At 38.6% G+C, this 19,221-nt stretch overlaps 1 protein-coding gene across 4 annotated transcripts in view; it reads right to left on the reverse strand.

Annotated features, from left to right (window-relative positions):
• The window catches only part of cadpsa (Ca2+-dependent activator protein for secretion a), a 173,261-nt gene that overhangs the window by 51,930 nt on the left and 102,110 nt on the right, over nt 1–19,221 (reverse strand). For 2 of the 4 annotated variants that reach the window (XM_069141990.1, XM_069141914.1), the window contains 5 exons: nt 15,708–15,814; nt 10,951–11,107; nt 6,022–6,163; nt 5,294–5,428; nt 467–622 (listed from right to left, as the gene is read on the reverse strand). In XM_069141990.1, the coding sequence (XP_068998091.1) occupies nt 467–622; nt 5,294–5,428; nt 6,022–6,163; nt 10,951–11,107; nt 15,708–15,814 (697 nt within the window). The remainder of the gene's footprint in view (nt 1–466; nt 623–5,293; nt 5,429–6,021; nt 6,164–10,950; nt 11,108–15,707; nt 15,815–19,221) is intronic. The other 2 variants (XM_069142154.1, XM_069142071.1) reach the window with 1 other exon arrangement.

The following is a 19,221-nucleotide window of genomic DNA, read 5'->3' on the forward strand; positions in this document are numbered from 1 at the left end:
AAATAAACATCAGATAAAATATAAAATTGTACTTTTTCTTTTCTCGTATTTCAACACACACACACGCACGCACACACACACACACGCACACACACGCACGCACACACACACACACACACACACACACACACACACACACACACACACACACACACACACACACACACACACACGCCGCTGTCCAAACTTTTTTGAAACACACTGCTGGCATCAAATTCAAAATAAGCATATCTTTTTTATAATAAAATAATAATACATAAAATTTCAACATTTGATTTGTTGTCGTTGTTCTATTTTGAATTACATAAGGGTTTACATGATTTGCAAATCACTGCATCTGTTTTTATTTACATTTGAGTTTTTTTTACTTTTACTTAAATCAAGAATCTGTACAACTCCCCCACATGTCTAACTGGTAAAGAGAATTACAACTAGAAACAGTAATTATGATTGTACAGTATCTCACCGTTTCACACAGGATTCAATCATGTCACTGGACATGAGCTTCAGTCGTGTCTCCAGGTGTTTACCAAACTCCTCCTCTGGCCAGTGAAGATCTCTGATGAAGGTCTGCAGAGCATCCAATTTCCAGAAGAGATCCTCGGACGTCCCTGAGCCATTACTGCAGAACAACATGTCAGAATTTGGCACTTTGAACACAAGAGCGATTACAAAATGGTGATAAATGGTGTTCTACTCTGCTAAGGTTGATTTAAAAAAAAGCTAATGATATTTTGTGTCATGTATTTTTAATGTAACCTACTAAGATGATAGTTATCTGATAATGAGTAATAACCCATTTTATTAGTTTTGTGAAAGAGGTATCAAGACAAACAAAATTTTAACACATAAAAAAAAATGCCAACATGTCAAGAGTTCGCAAAATACATGTTCATATTTTAGTGGCTTCCTTGTAGATTCTTTTGAGGCATTACTGAACTCCTGTGAATACACAGTACAGGAAATAGTCACAATCTGTTTCAATAAATATGGCAATAAAAAGAAGATTTCATGTTTGTGAGTTGCTGGTTGACGGGTTTCCTGGTGGCCCCGGTGCCCAGAGCTGCTGTTTGCTTTGTCTATGAGCCTCTTACCAGCTAAATGTTATTCTGTCAGTGTTTCCTTAGTTTTACTTTAATAACGAAACATGTAATTAAATGTTTTTTTGTTTTTTTTTAAATGCTCAAATGGACCTTTGCACAGTGAATACCATGTGACTGTATATGTTTCCACACTGTGCACTGATACAGGATGCACGCTAATACTGTTATCCCCACCACACTGAGTAAAGGTGAAAATTTATGGATAATCTATCCTGTCATTTGCACACCAAGCAATATTAGTTGGTTACACTGTGTGAATGTGTGGGTGCAGGATACACGCTGACTGTGTGTGTTAGTAAAAACTACTGACAGAACAGACAAACCAAAGTACTAAGCTCACAAAAAGAAAGACTGCATTTATTTCGCAGAGGAAATACAAATAAAATATCCCTCATACTTAGATGTGTGGGAACCCTTAATCCATACAGATTCAGGGTTCCCACACATTTCACAGAACTATTTTCAGGATATTTTTAAATCCAAAGGTATTGTGGTCAAGGCCGCATGTGCAATTTAGTCAGTCTTTTTATTGTCTTTTTAATGCTTTAAAAGCACATGTTTATCAGAATGAATGGGGACCCTCAGTTCATTCAAGCCAGCATGTTTAGATAAAGAGGAGTACTGGTACGACCAGGAATACCACTAGATGCTGGTATCCAAAAACATGCACCTCAGGTCAGGTTACCTGGCGCCGCGCTAGTGGCAGCCTGCTGCAGCAGCTCCCCCCTGAGAGCCCCCCTGCTGTAGTGAAGAAATTTCCCCTCGGGGATTAATAAAGTGTATAAAATCAAAATCAAATCAAAAAATCTTGTTACCACTGACAACATTATTAAGACCATTTCAACTCTGACTTCAATTCAGTCCAAGCAGACAGAACAAAGGAAAATGCAGACACAGGGGGAACCCTTCTCAACATCTACCCCCAGAAAGCAGGGAGGGTTCCACAACACCAGGCAACTCAGGGAAAGGCTTTGGAATGGAAAGAAATGAAAAGATGCAAGTTCATAACAATCACTATTGCAAAGGTAACCTCTCTGTATCTTTCACAGTTTGTAAATGATTTCTTTTTTGGTGGAAGTTTGGCAATTGCAACATGCTGCCAAAGCAATTTTCAGAGCATATATTAATTTAGATCTGGAAAAAGACCTACAGTGGTGCTTTGAAGTGTATAAAGCCTTCAGAATGTTCTATATTTCTGCATAAATGTGACTTAAAACATTATTAGATTTCCATACGAGTCATAAAAGTAGATAAAGAAAACCCAATTAAACAAATGACATAACAAAATTGGTAATTTATTTATTAAGGAAAATTATTCAATATTACATACCAGTAAGTGATAAAAAAAATAAAAAAAGTATGTGAACCTCTAGGATTAGCAGTTAATTTGAAGGTAAAATTGTAATCAGGTGTTTTCAATTAATAGGATGCTAATCAGGTGTGAGTGGACGCCCTTTTTCTTTTTTCAAAGAACAAGGATCTATCAAAGTCTGAGCTGCACAACATGCTTGTGGAAGTGTATAGCACAAACAGAGGAGAGCCACTGCTCTCCAAAAGAAATATTGCTCAAATAGACACAAATAGAACCTTTTTGTTTAAATAATAAGTGTTATGCTTGGACAAGGGAAAACACTGCATCAAGCATAAAAAACCTTATACCATCTGTGAAGTATGGTGGTGACACATGGGCTTCGTTCCAAATGACATGCTTCCCTTAGTACACTAACAAATAGTGTTCTTACATGTTAGGACTCTTACTTGTATAATACTTGAATTTCAAAAGGGTACTGTTATCCCAAATTGCACACTGCAGTTCGGTGCTAATAACTGCAGCATGTGATTGCATCTGCCGGCTTTAATTATTTTACCCCAGAAATTAATGTGATTTTGGACCCTCTGGTTCACACACCCAATAAACACACCGGTGGCTTCAATCCAATAGCAGTATGGTGGTAAATAAACAAGTTTGTGCTGTGTTTTGCAACAGCTACAACTTCCTTAGATGCCTTAATTTGACAACTATTTACTTAGGTGGCTCCTCCCTTGCCACTTTGTAGTTAAGATGGCAAAAGTTTGGTGTTAAAAGTGTCCAGCGTTTCCCATTCATTTTTTGGACCGTTTGAGTACTTATACATAATTCATATATACATGTATACTTATACATGTTCCCATACGTTTAAATGTGAACGCACTCATGCACTCAAAATAGTGAGTGTTAGTACATAAGTACGCCATTTGAAACACAGCTTTGGTTTGGGCCTAGTTTTGCTGCAACTAGACCAGGACAGCTCTCTAAATTACAACTGCAAATGTTAAAGGAAAACGTCAGGAAATCTATCAGTGTACTAAATCTTAAAAGAATGTGGGTCATGCAGCCAGATGACCTCAAAGTGCACAAGTCGTTCCAACAAGGAAAGGTTAAAGAAGAATGAAGTTGATGTTTTAGAATTACCAAATCCAATTCCTGACCTTCATCCGACAGAAATGCTGTGGAGCGAGTAGTTCTTTTGAGGAAAACTACCAACATCCCAGAGTTGTTATTTTCGCACAGGGGATCACACTAGATATTGTAAAGTAAAGACTTAAATAGTTTTGTCATTCACAAATATGCAATATTAGATCATTTTCCTCAATAAATACATGACCAAGTTTATCATTTTAGTATAATGTGTTAAATGTTTTGTTGTGTCCAGTCCAAGGCACTGTGCAATAATCCTGCTGTTTAATGAGGAACTTGATTTACCACACCTGTCAAATGGATGGATTATCTTGTCAAAGGTGAAGTGCTCAGTAACACATCATTTAACAAATTCCCAAACAATATTTTAGTGAAATAAACCTTTTGTGTGTCACAAAATATTGATTTTAAAATGTTTGTTTTTCTTTTTATGTATCTGTCATAAGCAGATGTTCTCTTTCCTATTATTATGCTGATTTCAGCATTTAGTTTAAAAGATCACTGTGCACAGCCTCACAGTGATCCTTGGCTTGTTTAAAACATTTTTTCTACATTGAACAGACTGTGACATAAATTAAGAGGTTTAAGGTAGAGCATTATAAATTGAGTAAATGTGAATTAAAGATCAGATAGTAAAACCAGCAGCCTACTAGCTGATCCTTTCTCTTAGCAGACCTGTGTGTTTGTAATAACTTATTTTCTTCAAATGGTTGGTCTTTTATGGGTTGTTTCTGTCTTCTTGTTAAGCCTTTGCATCTTTCCAGTCCAAACAAAAACACATAAAGGAGTTAAAATGTTGGGCTTTCATTACAAGTTAGTGCTTCTTCCATCCATCCACACACACACTATGCTGTGACATTGGCATGAACGTGGCTTTTGGCCTCTATAAAACATTGGCAACAGACCACCATCTACACATGTTGATTTATGCCTTCCTAAACTTATCTCCACGGGTCCTTTTGGATAGCTATTGAAGGCTTTTATTGTTGCTCTTTGGATATTAGGAAGCCCAAATGAAACAAGTCTATCGTCACTGCTGACACCCTGTTTCTTTTGGAAAGTGAATTTGTTGGTAACTATACAGAGAAGGTTGAATTGCAGCTCTCAGCAAATTTATCACAATGACAACGCCAGGGCTGGTATTTTTGAATATGAATCCACAAGCTCCCAGATGAGGGAACAGGGATGGATGTGCTGCGGTGACGGCATCACACTCTGCAGGATGCTGCAGTATATGAAGGAAGTTTTACACCTTTCATCTGTGTTGCCTTCAGCAACAACGGAGATCAATGTTTTCAAAGTGCTGTAGATTATGTGTCAAGAGTATTGAAGTGTGATTTTAAAGATAACACACAAAAGTGAAGAATACAAAAATTATTGCATATACCACTAAAATACTAGTATTATAGAAATGCAATTAGGCTACACTTTACTTAAAGGGATGTGCATAACACTGACATGACACATGTAATGAACATTCATCTTTATGAATATTTGTGATTGTGGCCATTAAGTGTCATTCCGTCAATTATGCCCCATTTAACGCAAAGTTGACATTGTTTAGGATGGTTTTGTTGCGACAACAAACCAACAAACCAAGTTAGGATAACATGTTTCTGTTTTTATTAAAGAGCCATTAAGGTACCAGATGACCCAGTTGCTGTGGGGTTGATGCCACGTTCATGCCAAGAACATGTGCGTGTGTCTCAGGCTGTTCAAGGCAGATACACACTGTGAGTCATAATTAGCCGTCATCCAGTTTGGTGGAGAAAAGCTTGGTATTTGTGGGAGGTTAACACTTGGCACTGTTAGATTCTGTACTTTGGGCATTTGGAGGTTGACATTGGGCAGAGTGTTTGTTATATTCCTGTGGAGAAAAACAAAATAACAGAAAACAGAAGGAATAGATTCTACATCAAAACTGTGGCAAATGAGTTGTCATAGGCAACAAGTTCAAGATAGATTAAATTCATACTATAGCTGTATACCCGTTAGGACTCCTAAACCTAAATCTTTCTCCCAGCTCAGTGCAGTTTCGAAACCCAACCATGAGAAAGTCCCAATTCCATATTATTTATCTGTTAAAATTTGCATTCAAATCTGTTATCTGCATACAAGTAAAAACACTACACCTTTGAATGTGTTGAATGTGTTTGTTGCTGTCAGCATTTATACACTGTGGTTTATTTTTTCAAAATTACTGGACCCTCACATGGTCATCATAATGGTCATCAACACCAAAATGTTAATTTTAGATACACAAGTCTTACATTTAAAGATGTGTTTTGCATGGAGATGCACATCCATGGATTTTGTTATAATGTCTAACAATCTAACAACCTGGCTGTATACTGTATGTGGCTGATGAGGAATCAAAAGCAAGAGCACCCACCTGCAAAGTGAAAATATTTGTTTCTGTGAAGAAGTTAGTAAAGATAAAGAAAATGAAGGCATCCTTACTTAACAGGTTCCCAGGATTCCCTTTCGAAGCCTCTGTGAATGGACTGAGCAATGGAAGACTCCATCAGGTCCACATATCTCACCACCAAGGGGGCATACAGGTCCTGCAGGTGTTTGTGGAACTTCCCATTGCACATGTTACCTGAGAGAGGGAAGATAAAGAAATAAGACATGAAATTTAAAACACAGATACAGTCGTTGATGGATTTGGTGGTACTGTTAACAGCTTATTGAAAAAAATTGCTTCATTCATCTGAAAAAATGGTAAAATTAAAAGCAATTTTCTCCTGTATACCTGCAGCCTTTAATTTGTCACAGAGTAAAGCAAAGAAAGTGTACACAACTATCAACTATTGTTTCTCCTACAAATATTATGAACAGGTTTAAGGTCCATGGAACTACAGTCAAACTGCCTGGATGCAACAGCAAGAGGAAAACTGACCCCAGATTGAACATAAAGATGGTGGTAATGGTAGTCAAAGAAAGAAGAACTCCAAGGTCTAGGTACATCAGTCTCTGATTGCAGCATGTTTCACTTTATGAGCGCAGTGGGCTCAAAATCTTGTGTTGAATCACATCAGCTCTATGTTCACAGATGAAAAGATGAAGTTTTCCAAGAAAAGAACACCGTACCTGCTGTGAAACATGGTTCTGTTTTAGGGCTGCTTCGCTGCCTTCAATCTGTGCAGAGCTAAATGAAATCACAAGACTACCAAGGCATTCTGGAGCAAAACATGCTGCCCAATGTGAGAAAGCTCTGTCTCAGGCACATGTCATGGGTCCTACAACAAGATAATGACCCAAAACACACAACTAAAATCACCCAGAAAGACCCAGAACAAAACATTAGGCTGTTCTTAAGTAACATTGTATGATTCCTGATATGAATCCTATCAAACATCTATGGAAAGATCTGAAACATGCCGACTGCAGAAGGCAGCCTTCCAACCTGAGACAGCTGAAGCAGTTTGCTCTGGAAGACTGGACGACACCACCTGCTGAGAGGTGCAGAAGTCTCACTGAAAGCTACACAAGTCAATTATTTGTAGTGATTGCCTCTGAAGGTCCAACAAAATATTAAGTTAAGGGTCCCGGTAAATTTGTCATTGCCATTTAAATTTGTTTCATTATCTAAAGTATTTTGTAATCCATATTTAATACAAATCCTACTCTGCTTTTGATTTAACAATGATAGAGGCCGATCACTTTTTCAGTTTTATATTATTTCAGTGAAAATTGTGTTGTTGTTTTTTTGGTGTTTTATCATGGAAGGGTAACAAAAAATTCACCCACAAAAGTAAATCTGTTTGGTACATTTCCTAGTGTGAGGGAAACTTATTTTCAGCTGAAACGCTCCTTCATCTGCAGATTTATGGACACACATTGAAGGCCTGTTAGTCAGGGTTTTCAGTCATCTTTCTCAAGTCATTTAACACAAGAGACACTCCTCTGATTTAGTCACTACATATGTACATGCAGGCAATGCAACAGCTCATGTTGGGTTACAAGATAAATCTGAAGGGCAGAGAGAGAAATAATAAAAAAAAAAAAAAAAAAAAAAAAAAAAGCCCTGTCCATGGTGGTGATAATGAACAATGACAGAAGAGGTTGGTGTTTGTGGCTCTTCATTAGCAGGTATGACACAGCATTTCCACTCTTCGATCTTTCCAAACAAAAGGTCAGAGTCTCGGGTGTTTCTAAATCCAACCCGTCACACACATTCCCCCCAGTCTCCACCGGCTCCCAACTGGTAAAAAGGCAACACTGACAAAGACCACAGGAGATAAAATGGAGGCCAGTGTGTGCTAATGTGATGCCTCACGGCTCCATGCAGTGTGTCTGCTTTTCCTCTCTCTCTCTCTCTCTCTCTCTCTTTGTTTTTCTCTCCCCCTCTGAGCATGTGTGTGTTTGTGTTGGCATTGGAGTCAAGGTCGATGATACACAGTAGGTGCAATGTTTGTTGTGTTCCCTGATTGCCACTATACCAATTAGCCACTTGAGCGGCTGCTGTCCACTTGGATGTGTTGTGTCCAGGAGTGTGTTCGCAGGGCTTTCCCTGGCCCAGCTACCACTGCTTTAGACCTCATTAACTCCTCGAATGGCAGCCCGACTTTGGCGCCTGTCTACTGCTTCGGCTATTTACTGCTACATAAGTGCACCGCTTTGGGGCAACAGAGCAGATGACCTTCTGTGGAAAAGATGTCCCTGTGATGATATGCTTTACTAAACTGTGTTTGTTTCACTGTGTGGGCAGTGGGGGGCTCTGCTGGGTCATTCATTGGTACTAGAAGATTGTTTGTTGTGGTTGTTCACAGCAAGATCCTCTGTTGTCACCATGCTACACAACCACTGTCCCCAACAAAAGCCCTATTTCCTCCTGTTTGAGTAGATTTTGATAAGATCCACTGTCTCCACCTATTTTGGGAAATTACTGACCTATTCTTTAATGACACTTCATATTCATGAGCTGTTCAGAAGATTAAAAAAATATATATGTAAAAAAAGAAAGTAATCTGTTATTTGTTTTTGGTGTTGTTTTGTATGGAATTATTTTTTCGAAAAAGTTTTAAGAGCAAGAGTTTTTCTTACACTTTGTTTACGAAAACACAAGAATGGACAATAAAATGATCAGCATTACAAATTATCCATCATTTTGTTGATTTTGATCACGAACTAGAGAATTTTGCTTACAAAGCCTTGTTATTGTCTCTCAAATGGGACACAATAAAAATATATATGGTTTCAGCTGATTTAATTAGAAACTCAATTTGTAACACACAAGAAGATTTACAGTCTGTGGGTGTTTTTGTTTTTTTGTCACTGTATTATTGCCAGCACTCTTTTTACTGCTGCCTAGTGTAGCTATGTCCCCTGCTATGCACTTCAATTGCTATTTTCACATAATTGACCATGTGTAACAAATGAGAAAGAGGCCAATTTGATGACACTAACAAATGAGAATAACGAGCTATTTGCAGTCATCTCTGTTCAGCTGAATAAGTGGACCTCGCTCTGCCTTCTCCTTGACTCCCAGCTGACAAAACTGAAAAGAGGAAGCATTCCCCAGGGACAATTAGCACCCTGCAGATTGAGTCCGCATTGTGAACACTGAAGTGGATCCTTTACAGGACCACGGACAGCTCCACTGTCTTCCTGCAGGCAAGTGCATGCAGTTCATTAGAGAGATGGCTGGCCTGCAGCAACCAACATCAAGACCATACCATTATCTTCAGTCAGACATGCCTGGCCATGTACACACACACACAGACACACACAGACACACACTCACTCACACGCACACGCACGCACGCACGCACGCGCACACACACACACACACACACACACACACACACGATTCAGTATGTGAACCGCCCCAGGCTAAATGTACATCTCACGTTGGCAGGTGTGAGACATTTGAGGGATGTTTCAGGGTCGACAGCGGCTTTAAAGCTCCATTACAAAGGGTCTTGATTTTTGTAGTTGATTATGATAACAGAACTGGGTGATAAAACACCATAAACACTGATCACAACAAAGGTTTTCTTTGTTATAAATTGTTTATCCACTTTTGAAGGGGTACATTAGTGCTGTCTTGTGAACTTTTAGTTGATCAATTAATTGTCATACAAACAACTGTGATTGCTGATTTAATTGTCTTTTTCAGTTCATGTTATGCTGCTATTCTAGTGTAAGCGTCACAGCTCACAGAGGAAACATAGTTTAATAATACACCTTATGTAGAAGAAGAGCCAATTTATTGGCTGTTGGTGTTTGGCTTTGCCACTAAATCCATGATGATAAAAAAAAACAGATGCTCATAGAAATGCGACCGATCAAGTATTAGATAAACAATCAAGACTGCAAGGTAAACAGTTCTTGACGCCAATTCTCCACTCGTGTGCCATTAAATCATAGCAGAAAAAGAGGGCGAACGAGGTGACGTCATTAAAAGAGCACCAGTCAAACCTTCAACAGTGAAAAAATGCCTGCTAATGTTCATACAGATGAATGGAAATGATTCTAATATATTTACAGAATGATCAAAGTTAGCTCAAATATTCAGGTGATTATTACGACAGACCTAAGGTATATTACATGAATTCACTAACAGCTATTGTAGCTACTATAAAACATGCTACTTACCAAGATTGGTAAAGCAGGGTTGGAAATTTCTTTCAAAGGCTGAATAGATAATAGTGACAAGTGCTACTTTAATCACAACAACCTTAAACATAACGAGCTGTAAATAAGTTAACATGTCAACAAGATTTCGGGGGTTAGTACCAATATATATAGGGGAGGCCACAGACTTAGTTTATCACCTAATAATGATATCTAAAAAAACAAAAAACAATGGATTGTATATGGTTCAAAATGAGGGATTTCAACTGTTGGTGATATCACCAATATCACCTATTTCTGCTTACAAATAAAAATAATAGTGACTGAAATGAATGCATAAATTGCAAATATAGTAGTCAGCATGATGTTTGGCATGAGTCAAAATGTTTCAACTTTTGTAAAATGACAAAATGAGAAAAAGGAAAATAACAGGAAGTACTAGTCATGGTAAAATTTGCATTTGGGCTTGATGATATCTAGCTAACAGCTACAGATGAGGTGTGTACAGTAAGGTATGGTAAGTAACTGTTAGTGGAAAAAAAATCGTAGACTGTAAAACTCATCTGTCAAATTTGAGTAAGGTGAAAATGTTCAACTTTAATTTGTTAAACTTGTATTAATGTAAATGGTGTACATTGCATGATTCATGTGTGTTTTGACAATGAGATTATATCGCAATTTATATTTCCATTGGATGTTACCCCTGATCATGGCGGCATCCCACATTAGATCACTTCAGGCACATTCAGCCACTTCAGTCTCCTTTGCTATCTTTTAAATATTTTCTTTTAATAGCTTTTCACTCACAGTCCATCCTCAGGAAGTCGTTGATCAGCTGGAAGAGAGGGAAACTGTCCCAGCTGTCAGGTGGCTGAACTTCAAGAGCTGCGTCCATATCGGCTGAGTAGAGACACAGGAAGGTTTCAGCGTGCTCCACCATCAGGTCTGACCACCACGCAAAGGCCTTGAGATGGACAGGAGGAAAGACCGAGAAGGAAGAGAGACAGAATCCAAGGAGCAGAAGAAATTCAAGAAGTTGAGAGTGAAAGAAAGAAGAGAAATTAGACACATAGAGAATACATACAGTGTAAGTGCTCCCCAATGAGCACTTATACTGCTTTGAGAATTTACAGGAAACAATTTGAATCACATTTACCATAAAGTCTGAGGAGGAAATGTAACTCTATTGCACAGGCTCTTGGCTCCCTCTCTCTCACTTTTCACCATATGAAATCAAGTTGTTGCCTCAACGACTTCACTGTGTGATCTCCGGGGAAGGATTCTTCACAACTCGAAGCAGAAACAACAGTGCTTGGGCACGGAAAATCACACGCTTTTCTGTTGGCTCACAGAGGAAACAGCAGCAGCTCCTTGACAGGCATGGCAGGGAGCTACTTAAACACTCACCCGCAGCTCCTTCAGTGAGTCAATCAGAAGAAAGGAGCTAGTGAGCTGTGCCATGCTCATATCTCCCCATCGAGTAAAGGCAGTGGAGTGACAGTTAGGGACCGGGCTACTCTCATGCACATCAAAAACACTTGCTTTTCTCCATGCACCTCCACTCTTGGCGGGCCTCTTAAGAAGGACCCCTGACGATCCATGGTATTTGCTCATTCACATCAAGCTGTCAACACTGTAATGTGAATGTACCCACTGGCATACGTGGCGGTGGTGGTGGGGTTCATGCACTTGCCATGGGAGCTCTTAGCAGTGGATATTTGGTGCGGGACAGTTGGAAAGAAGATACCTCCAGTCAGTGCCACTCATGTAATCATCATTTTTATATTTGAGACTTTTCTCATTTTCATTTCAGATCATAAACATAAATAAATGAACCAAAAATAGAAAAATAAACTTGATAGTTCTGACACTTCACCAAATATTTTAAAAGCATGTCTTAAGACTCTTCTTTCAACACTCTCCTGGACTACAAACCAATTTCCAGGGTGAAGACAAAGATTTATGATTTGAAGGTGCTTGTAGGCTACACCCCCAATTATTAAACCAAACAAAGATGGCGGCCAGAAATGACAGCTGCTTATTAAACTTCCATGAACGTGATGAACTGTTTAGCTTTAAAACTGCATTTTAAGTCTCGAAGTTCCAACAGCATTAATAATTATTGTTTACCCAATCATGGAAAGGCAGTGAGAGGGTATTTAAGCAAGGAACTGGTGTCTGGTACTTTAATTTGGAACACAAAAATCTTTGTTGTACATCAGCAATTACAATGGTCTAATGGTCCTTTCGTTGGCCTGTCGTGGCAACTCAGATATTTCACTAAATAATGTGGATGAAGTAGATCAAGAAACAATGACAATCTCATGCTGTGGCCTCGCCATCAAAATGAAAATGTCCTTAAACACACACAGATTAACAGAGAAATTTCAGAACAAATGGGACATCTCAAAAAGTTGTTTGCTCACACTGCAGGACACCAGACTTGTGCTCACTTGAAACAGTAGGTCCTACACGTGTTTAAAAGCCACCAAGAGCTCAGATTTAATTCAACATCAACATTTTATTTTAATGTCATTTATTTGTGTGAGAATTCTTCTCATCCAGACCAACCCAGATGTGCATGTACCATGTATCAGGACTGTCGGAGTCTGAAGAACTTTAGTCGTATAGGGCACCATCATAACCCTAACACTGTATCTACATGCCATCTTTGTTTAGGTAGCTATTACCTTCTCATCGCCATTTTTCTAGGAGGCTGCATATGCCTTAAATTTATATTCCCCTCTGCTATATTTCTATTAGTGGCAGGACAGAAGCGTCTCAGAGGTTTAGGGCCATATATTTACAAATGCACGTTTTGTTAAACAGCCTGTTGCAGTTTTATTAATCATTTTTTTTTATAAAACTGTGGATCATTTCTACATTGAATGTGGTTATCTGTGTAAAAGTCTTCAAGTTACAACTGGTGATTACATGTGAGGCATAAAATGGGCCTAGTAAATATGAGCAAAAACCAGCATTAGAGCTACATCAGTGGTAATTAATAAACGGTAATTGCACTGAATTATAACAATATTGTGCTCTGATTGTGTTCACATTGTGAACTGACCAAAACAGCAACATAATTGTTTAGGTTGGAGTCTAACGCCGGTTAGGCTTGTTCACCAATGTGCTCACATAACTTGGTAAACAACAGCATGACTTTTGTTTAAATGCAAGGGGAGGGATCATGTTATCCCTGATCACACAAAGCATGCCTCACACTTCCCCCATTGTGTGTGCTGAGGGATCCAAAGGAGACAAATGGGTTGCTTTAGGAAAAAATAACATGACCCAACACCTTCCCCGAGCTTACTAACTAGACTTGGTGGAATAGATAATACATAATACAAGAAACGGGTAATATTCAGGGATGATTTCGGATAGACTCCCAGAAAACAAGGTACAGAGTTGCAACAAAAAAATACCCATTCAGCACCAAAAGTCACAACTCTGTACTTTGCTTCTTCAGAGCATAGATTAATGAGTTTGACAAATAAAGCACGCTGCCTAAGTGCTTGTCTCTGCTCCTTATCACCAAGGGCAAAACGGTTGCTAGCTCAGAAACCACAAGCACTTGATTAGCAGTGGCCACAAGCTGAAAGGGGTTGTGGGTCATTGTTGCGATGGGAAACATTATTGATCCTCTACAACAAAAGCTGTATCATGCAAAGGACTTTTAATATGGGTAGGATAGAGAATGGGCATATGCTCTAAGACAATCACATACCTCTTTTCCCTGTTCAAACAATTCCCCGCAAACCAAATAAATCATTAAAATAAAAAGCAAAAAGGAAGTGAGTCAGTTTTGGTTTTGGTTAAATAACAAGGTCACAAATGTCATGTACTATATGTAAGTATCAAAGCTGAAAGACTTAAATGAAAGCAAACCTTCAGAATGCATATTCTTTACTGCATTTCTTTTCCCTCTGTCTTCATGTTTTGTGTTGCTTTCCTTCAGTATCCTTTCAGCTCAGTGTAAACAGAGAAGCTGCTCTGCTGTGAGACCATGACTGATAGTTCTCCACTACTACTTAGAGTGTGTACTTTGTGTCAGGCCTACTGTGCACATAATACATACAGTAGCATGATGATTCGACGCAGGTGGGCAATGGGGATCTGTGTTGTACTATTTAGAAGCTAAATGTACCAACAGTCAGGAGCACTACAATATAACTTGTTGAATTCATCTATTATCTATTTATTAATTAATTTTGAGGTGCACTGTAGGTTTGAAGATTTTAAAAACTGTAATGGACATAAATGTAAACATATTAAATGGAAAGTCTATCAACTGAAGTCAATCAATATCCCCAACATAAACCAAACTCTGTTACTGATACATCTATTGTAACAGTTTGAGAAAAGTGGCCCTATGGGGTACTCCTCTCAAACTGGAATATGGCTCAGCTACACAGGTTTCTGACCAAACAAAGGTGCAGCATGAGGATCTCGCTGCACAGGCTTCTTGCAGACTTTTTCATTGCTCCTCGTACATCGCATCATTTAACTAGTTTTAGGATAGCTGTTTACTTTTTGAGGAACCAAATGGCTGGTTGCAATTGATTGGCAGACAACTCTGTCTCCTATCAACACAATAAGGAAATGTTGTTAATTAACATACTGAGCATTAAAGTAGCTCTTTCAGGTTAGGAAAATACAGGAGTCTGGTTGGTACAGAAAAAGTTTAAAGTGACTTGACATGTGTTTATCTGCATTTAGTCAGAACCACCATCCTCCCCTGATAGTGCTGTTGTTGCCTAAACCACAGACTGGAGTCTGGATGTGACCCCCAATTTCAGCCCCGACCTATTCCTGTTAATTCTGATGCAGTCATAAATGCAGCACCTCTTTTATTCAAATAAATGTTTTTTGTGAACATTTTTCAGCCAGTAATTGTGTTGCACCCCACTATAACTGAGAAACACAATTTCAAGGAAACAGGGTTTGGCAGTCACTATAATATTATAATGATTTCACATCAGAAAAATATCATCAGCTCATTGAAAGAAGAGACAACATTTGACTGAATATCTTAATTATAACTTAAATATTTTACAATAATTACACAGATTAACATATACAATACATCTGATTAAATCAGGTATGTAAAACAAGGATATTGGACATTCAACTTGCCAAAATGTCTTTTAAATGATTCAGTATTTGCTGACAGTGTTTCTTACCTACAGACATCCTGATGTCATTCTTAAATTGTTACCTATCAATATTAAATACATCTATTTTGTAGAAGCTCACGGAACTCAGTAACATTCTTTCACTAATGATATTTATTCATTATACAAGGAGCTGAGATAGGTAGAACACAATTCATGCTGATCACTAGTTCTAACCAGCCCAAGCAAGCCACACTGCTGGTAAACCACGTGGTTTGTGTGTGTGTGTGTGTGTGTGTGTGTGTGTGTGTGTGTGTGTGTGTGTGTGTGTGTGTGTGTGTGTGTGTGTGTGTGTGTGTGTGTGTGTGTGTGTGTGTGCGTGCGTGTGTGCGTGTGTGTGTGCGCGTGTGTGTGTGTAGATGCATGCACATATACCAGCACACGAACCTCAGCATGGTGTTCCTCATTCTGCTGAAGCACTTCGATCACCAGCTCAGCCAGACGGATGGTGTCCTCCAGTTTTTTGGCAGGGGTGAGTAACCGCCCCACATTCTCTGGAGCACAAAGGTCAAAGATCAGTGTGGACTGAAAGATCCATCAGTATCTACTCATTTATGAACAAAGGCTCTTGACTCTCTATTCATGCAAGCTAAGGTGTTTAAGAGCAACCGTGCTTTGAGATATGTTTCTTCTTTGATACAGTATTTATATTGTACAAAGGTAACCGACATGCATGTTATCCTTCCTACTCCCAAACAATGGAGCTTAAGGATTAAGTCACTCACAAATTTTGGATATAGCTGTTGCCTCAAAAGTGATCCTTAGTCCAGTCTATAGCCTCATCCTGAATCATCGGGACAATCTCATAGTCATATTAAAAAGCATGAAATTCCATCTTGTTATAATTAGGGCTGGGTACTAGATCTTCATACTTTTGTCCGAAAGGCTAAATCACGATTCAAAATTGAAAATATATCTGGTCAGATTTTGGCTGACTTAAATTGCACTGATCCTTACTTTGTTCTATAATTTTTGGAGGCAAAGTTTAAATGTGACATTAAACGCACTGTATGTTTAACCCAGCCCTATTTATAATGTAATTTTAGGTTTAACTCATTGTGTGATGACAACAGTATTTCCTTTAGTGTTGAAAAGCACTGTTGGGTGGCTAGAAGTAGTAATGGCCTGTAGTATCAAGCTAATGAGTCAAATCTCTGTCACTGTGACAGAACAATGATGATGTCATCCAGAGAAACATGGGCGTAATGAGGGATGTAAACAGCATGTACACCGAACACTCATCATGCAGTACTGTGGCCATGTTGTGTTTATCTTCACAGGCTGCAAATTATTATTGTTTTGGGGGTTGAAGTTTCATATCAATGTACTGTTATTAAGAGTAAATATGCACTGATGAGCCAAAACATTCTGACCACTCACAGATGATGTGAATAAAGTTGATCATATCATGACAACAGCTCATGTCAAAGTCTGGGATATGTCAAGCAGTAAGCGAATGGTTGGTTCTTATAGTCAGCATCTTGGATGTAGCAGAAATGGGCAGGTGTGAACACCTGAGCTACTGTGACAGGGGCCAAGAACTTATGGCCAGAAGACAAGGTTGGAGAATCACTGAAAACCGTTGCTTCCACTCAGTAAAGTCACCTAGCAACAATTAGTCCAAGGAGGAACAGACCTGGAACCGGGTGAGAGGGTGTTGCAGGCTGGAACAAGACATTTACAGACTTAAAGGATCTCATGCAAACGTCTTGGTGCCTGATACCACAGGACAATTTAGAGGCTTTGTTGAGGACATGCCACGGGACTCAGAGCTGTTGTGGTGGTATGCAACCAACCATCTCATATTACTCAGAGACGGACCTAATATGTTGGCTCATCAGTGTAGACTGCACAACATGGGATTTTGACTTTCATGTCTTTAGCATGTTCAGTGGGAGGTCAGAAATTATACCATGGCCAGAAAATGTACTGTTTCTTATTAGTTGGACATATGCCAGGAGGCATCAACTATACGTGGTTTTGTCTGACTGGTGCTTTTTGACAGAGGCCATGGTATAAGCATGATAATTAACTCCAAGGTGCATATTTATTTATAAGTATATATGAATATATATACATATATATAAATAAACACACACACACACACACACATACACAAAATAGAGTAACATTAGCCGGGATAAATTGACTGGCTGGGGTTCTAAAAGACTGGGAATTTTTTTTGGATGAAATTAAACTGTATTACCATCAACCCAAAGGTTGGTTTGATAGCAAACGTATATGTAGGTAGAGCAGACAATTAAGCCCATTGTGTTGAACATTATTCATCTTACAATGCAGCCAACCAGAATGCAGCAGGTTCCTGGTGGGACTGGATCATAGAGTTGACTCTGGTAATTCAGATATGGAAAAAAAAATGCTCTTTTCTATTTCACTAAATTTGTGAAACCTATAATCCCTTTGACATGGTTCTTGGAGGAAAGCTTGTTTGCAGTCTAAGTTCAATTTTGTTCTACGTTGTTTAATGCCAGTGCTGACGAGGTCCCACATTGCACAATGTGCAACCTTAGCATGAGGCATAGGTTAATTCCTCTTGTGCCATTTCAAAAACCAAACAGATTTTTTGTCCTCCCAAAAATCTGATTTCTCCCAAAACAAAGGCAAAACAAAGTTTCTGCCTGATGTAATCAAACACCCTTAAGATGTTCCTGAGATATCGCATTCACAAGACTCGAATGGACATACAACCACTGAATCAAATTATTTCATCCTCGAGTTCAAGTGAACATTTGTGAACAATTTTAAGATATCCTGATGTATCACAAGATTGATAAAGACGGAGAGACAACCAGCAAACATAATACCGCTGGTCAAAGCAGTCACTGACGCAGATGTATAGAAAAACATGCAAACCATGACAACATATTACATCAGTTTTAACCTCTCTTCCCTAATTTCATGTTTTAAGCAAAGCTTTGTAACTAATTTGTATTGGGAAAAGTCAGCAGACAATGGTCAATTCTAAAAAAAAAAAATTGTGTAGCAGAAGTACAAGTATGGAAAAACCACTGAAGAAAAGTTTTTCACAAAGTATTTAGTATTTAGCTCAAACTGTTTATTGGTCATATCAGACAGGATAATGCTGTAGCAGCAAAACCCTTGATTGTATTGTATCAAGCACTGAATGTGTATGAATTCCACTTTCCACACGAAATTTATTTTTTGTTTTCTTCTTTCAAAAGTCTCACTTTAAGATTAAATGTATAAACTTTATCTTTGACAAAGGCATTCTTGGCAAACCTCTGTATAAATCACTGTTTTGAAGGGAATCTTAAAATGCTGCTTTGTTTTTGTTTTTGTCATTGTGCCTGTTTTTTTTCTCGATCTGTGTTTGACAAATGCCATTAAATTTGTTTCTAAGAGGGGGAAATACTGCTTGAACACACCTCACCTTCCTATTGAGTTAATTGTTCAACCAGCTCAACAATTCAAGTGAGTTAAAACATTATCATGTGGAAGTAAAGATACAGTATGTCTTGTGTGTAATGGTGTACTCAGCACCATCATCCTATTGGATAAGAACCCACACAAAAATACTGATATAAAGGGTCTTAATCTGACATGCCAGAGTCATGACTGTGCTCAGTCCAGCGACCACTTGAGATCGTGTAGCTCAGAAATGTTGTTGACCAGAGAGCAGATGATGAGTGGTTGCCTGCTGGAACTTAAGTCATGCCAACATGGCTGAAAGCTTCCATAGAATGGGACTTGTGTCCTGCTTCAATGGGGAAATTGTTAGGATTTAGTCATGTCTTTCAAGTCAGGGTTATTATGTAAGAGTTATGAAGTCTAGGAAATTAAAGAAAAGATGTTTTCTGTTTGTTGTTCAATTGTATATTCTAAAATCAGGCCAGCTAGTCGACAGATTGACAGGTTCATA

The sequence above is a fragment of the Embiotoca jacksoni genome, unplaced genomic scaffold (genome assembly GCF_022577435.1).
Source record: "Embiotoca jacksoni isolate LCO1_2020_lvr unplaced genomic scaffold, fEmbJac1.0.p SCAF_1, whole genome shotgun sequence".
In the NCBI taxonomy this organism is placed as follows: Eukaryota; Metazoa; Chordata; class Actinopteri; family Embiotocidae; genus Embiotoca; species Embiotoca jacksoni.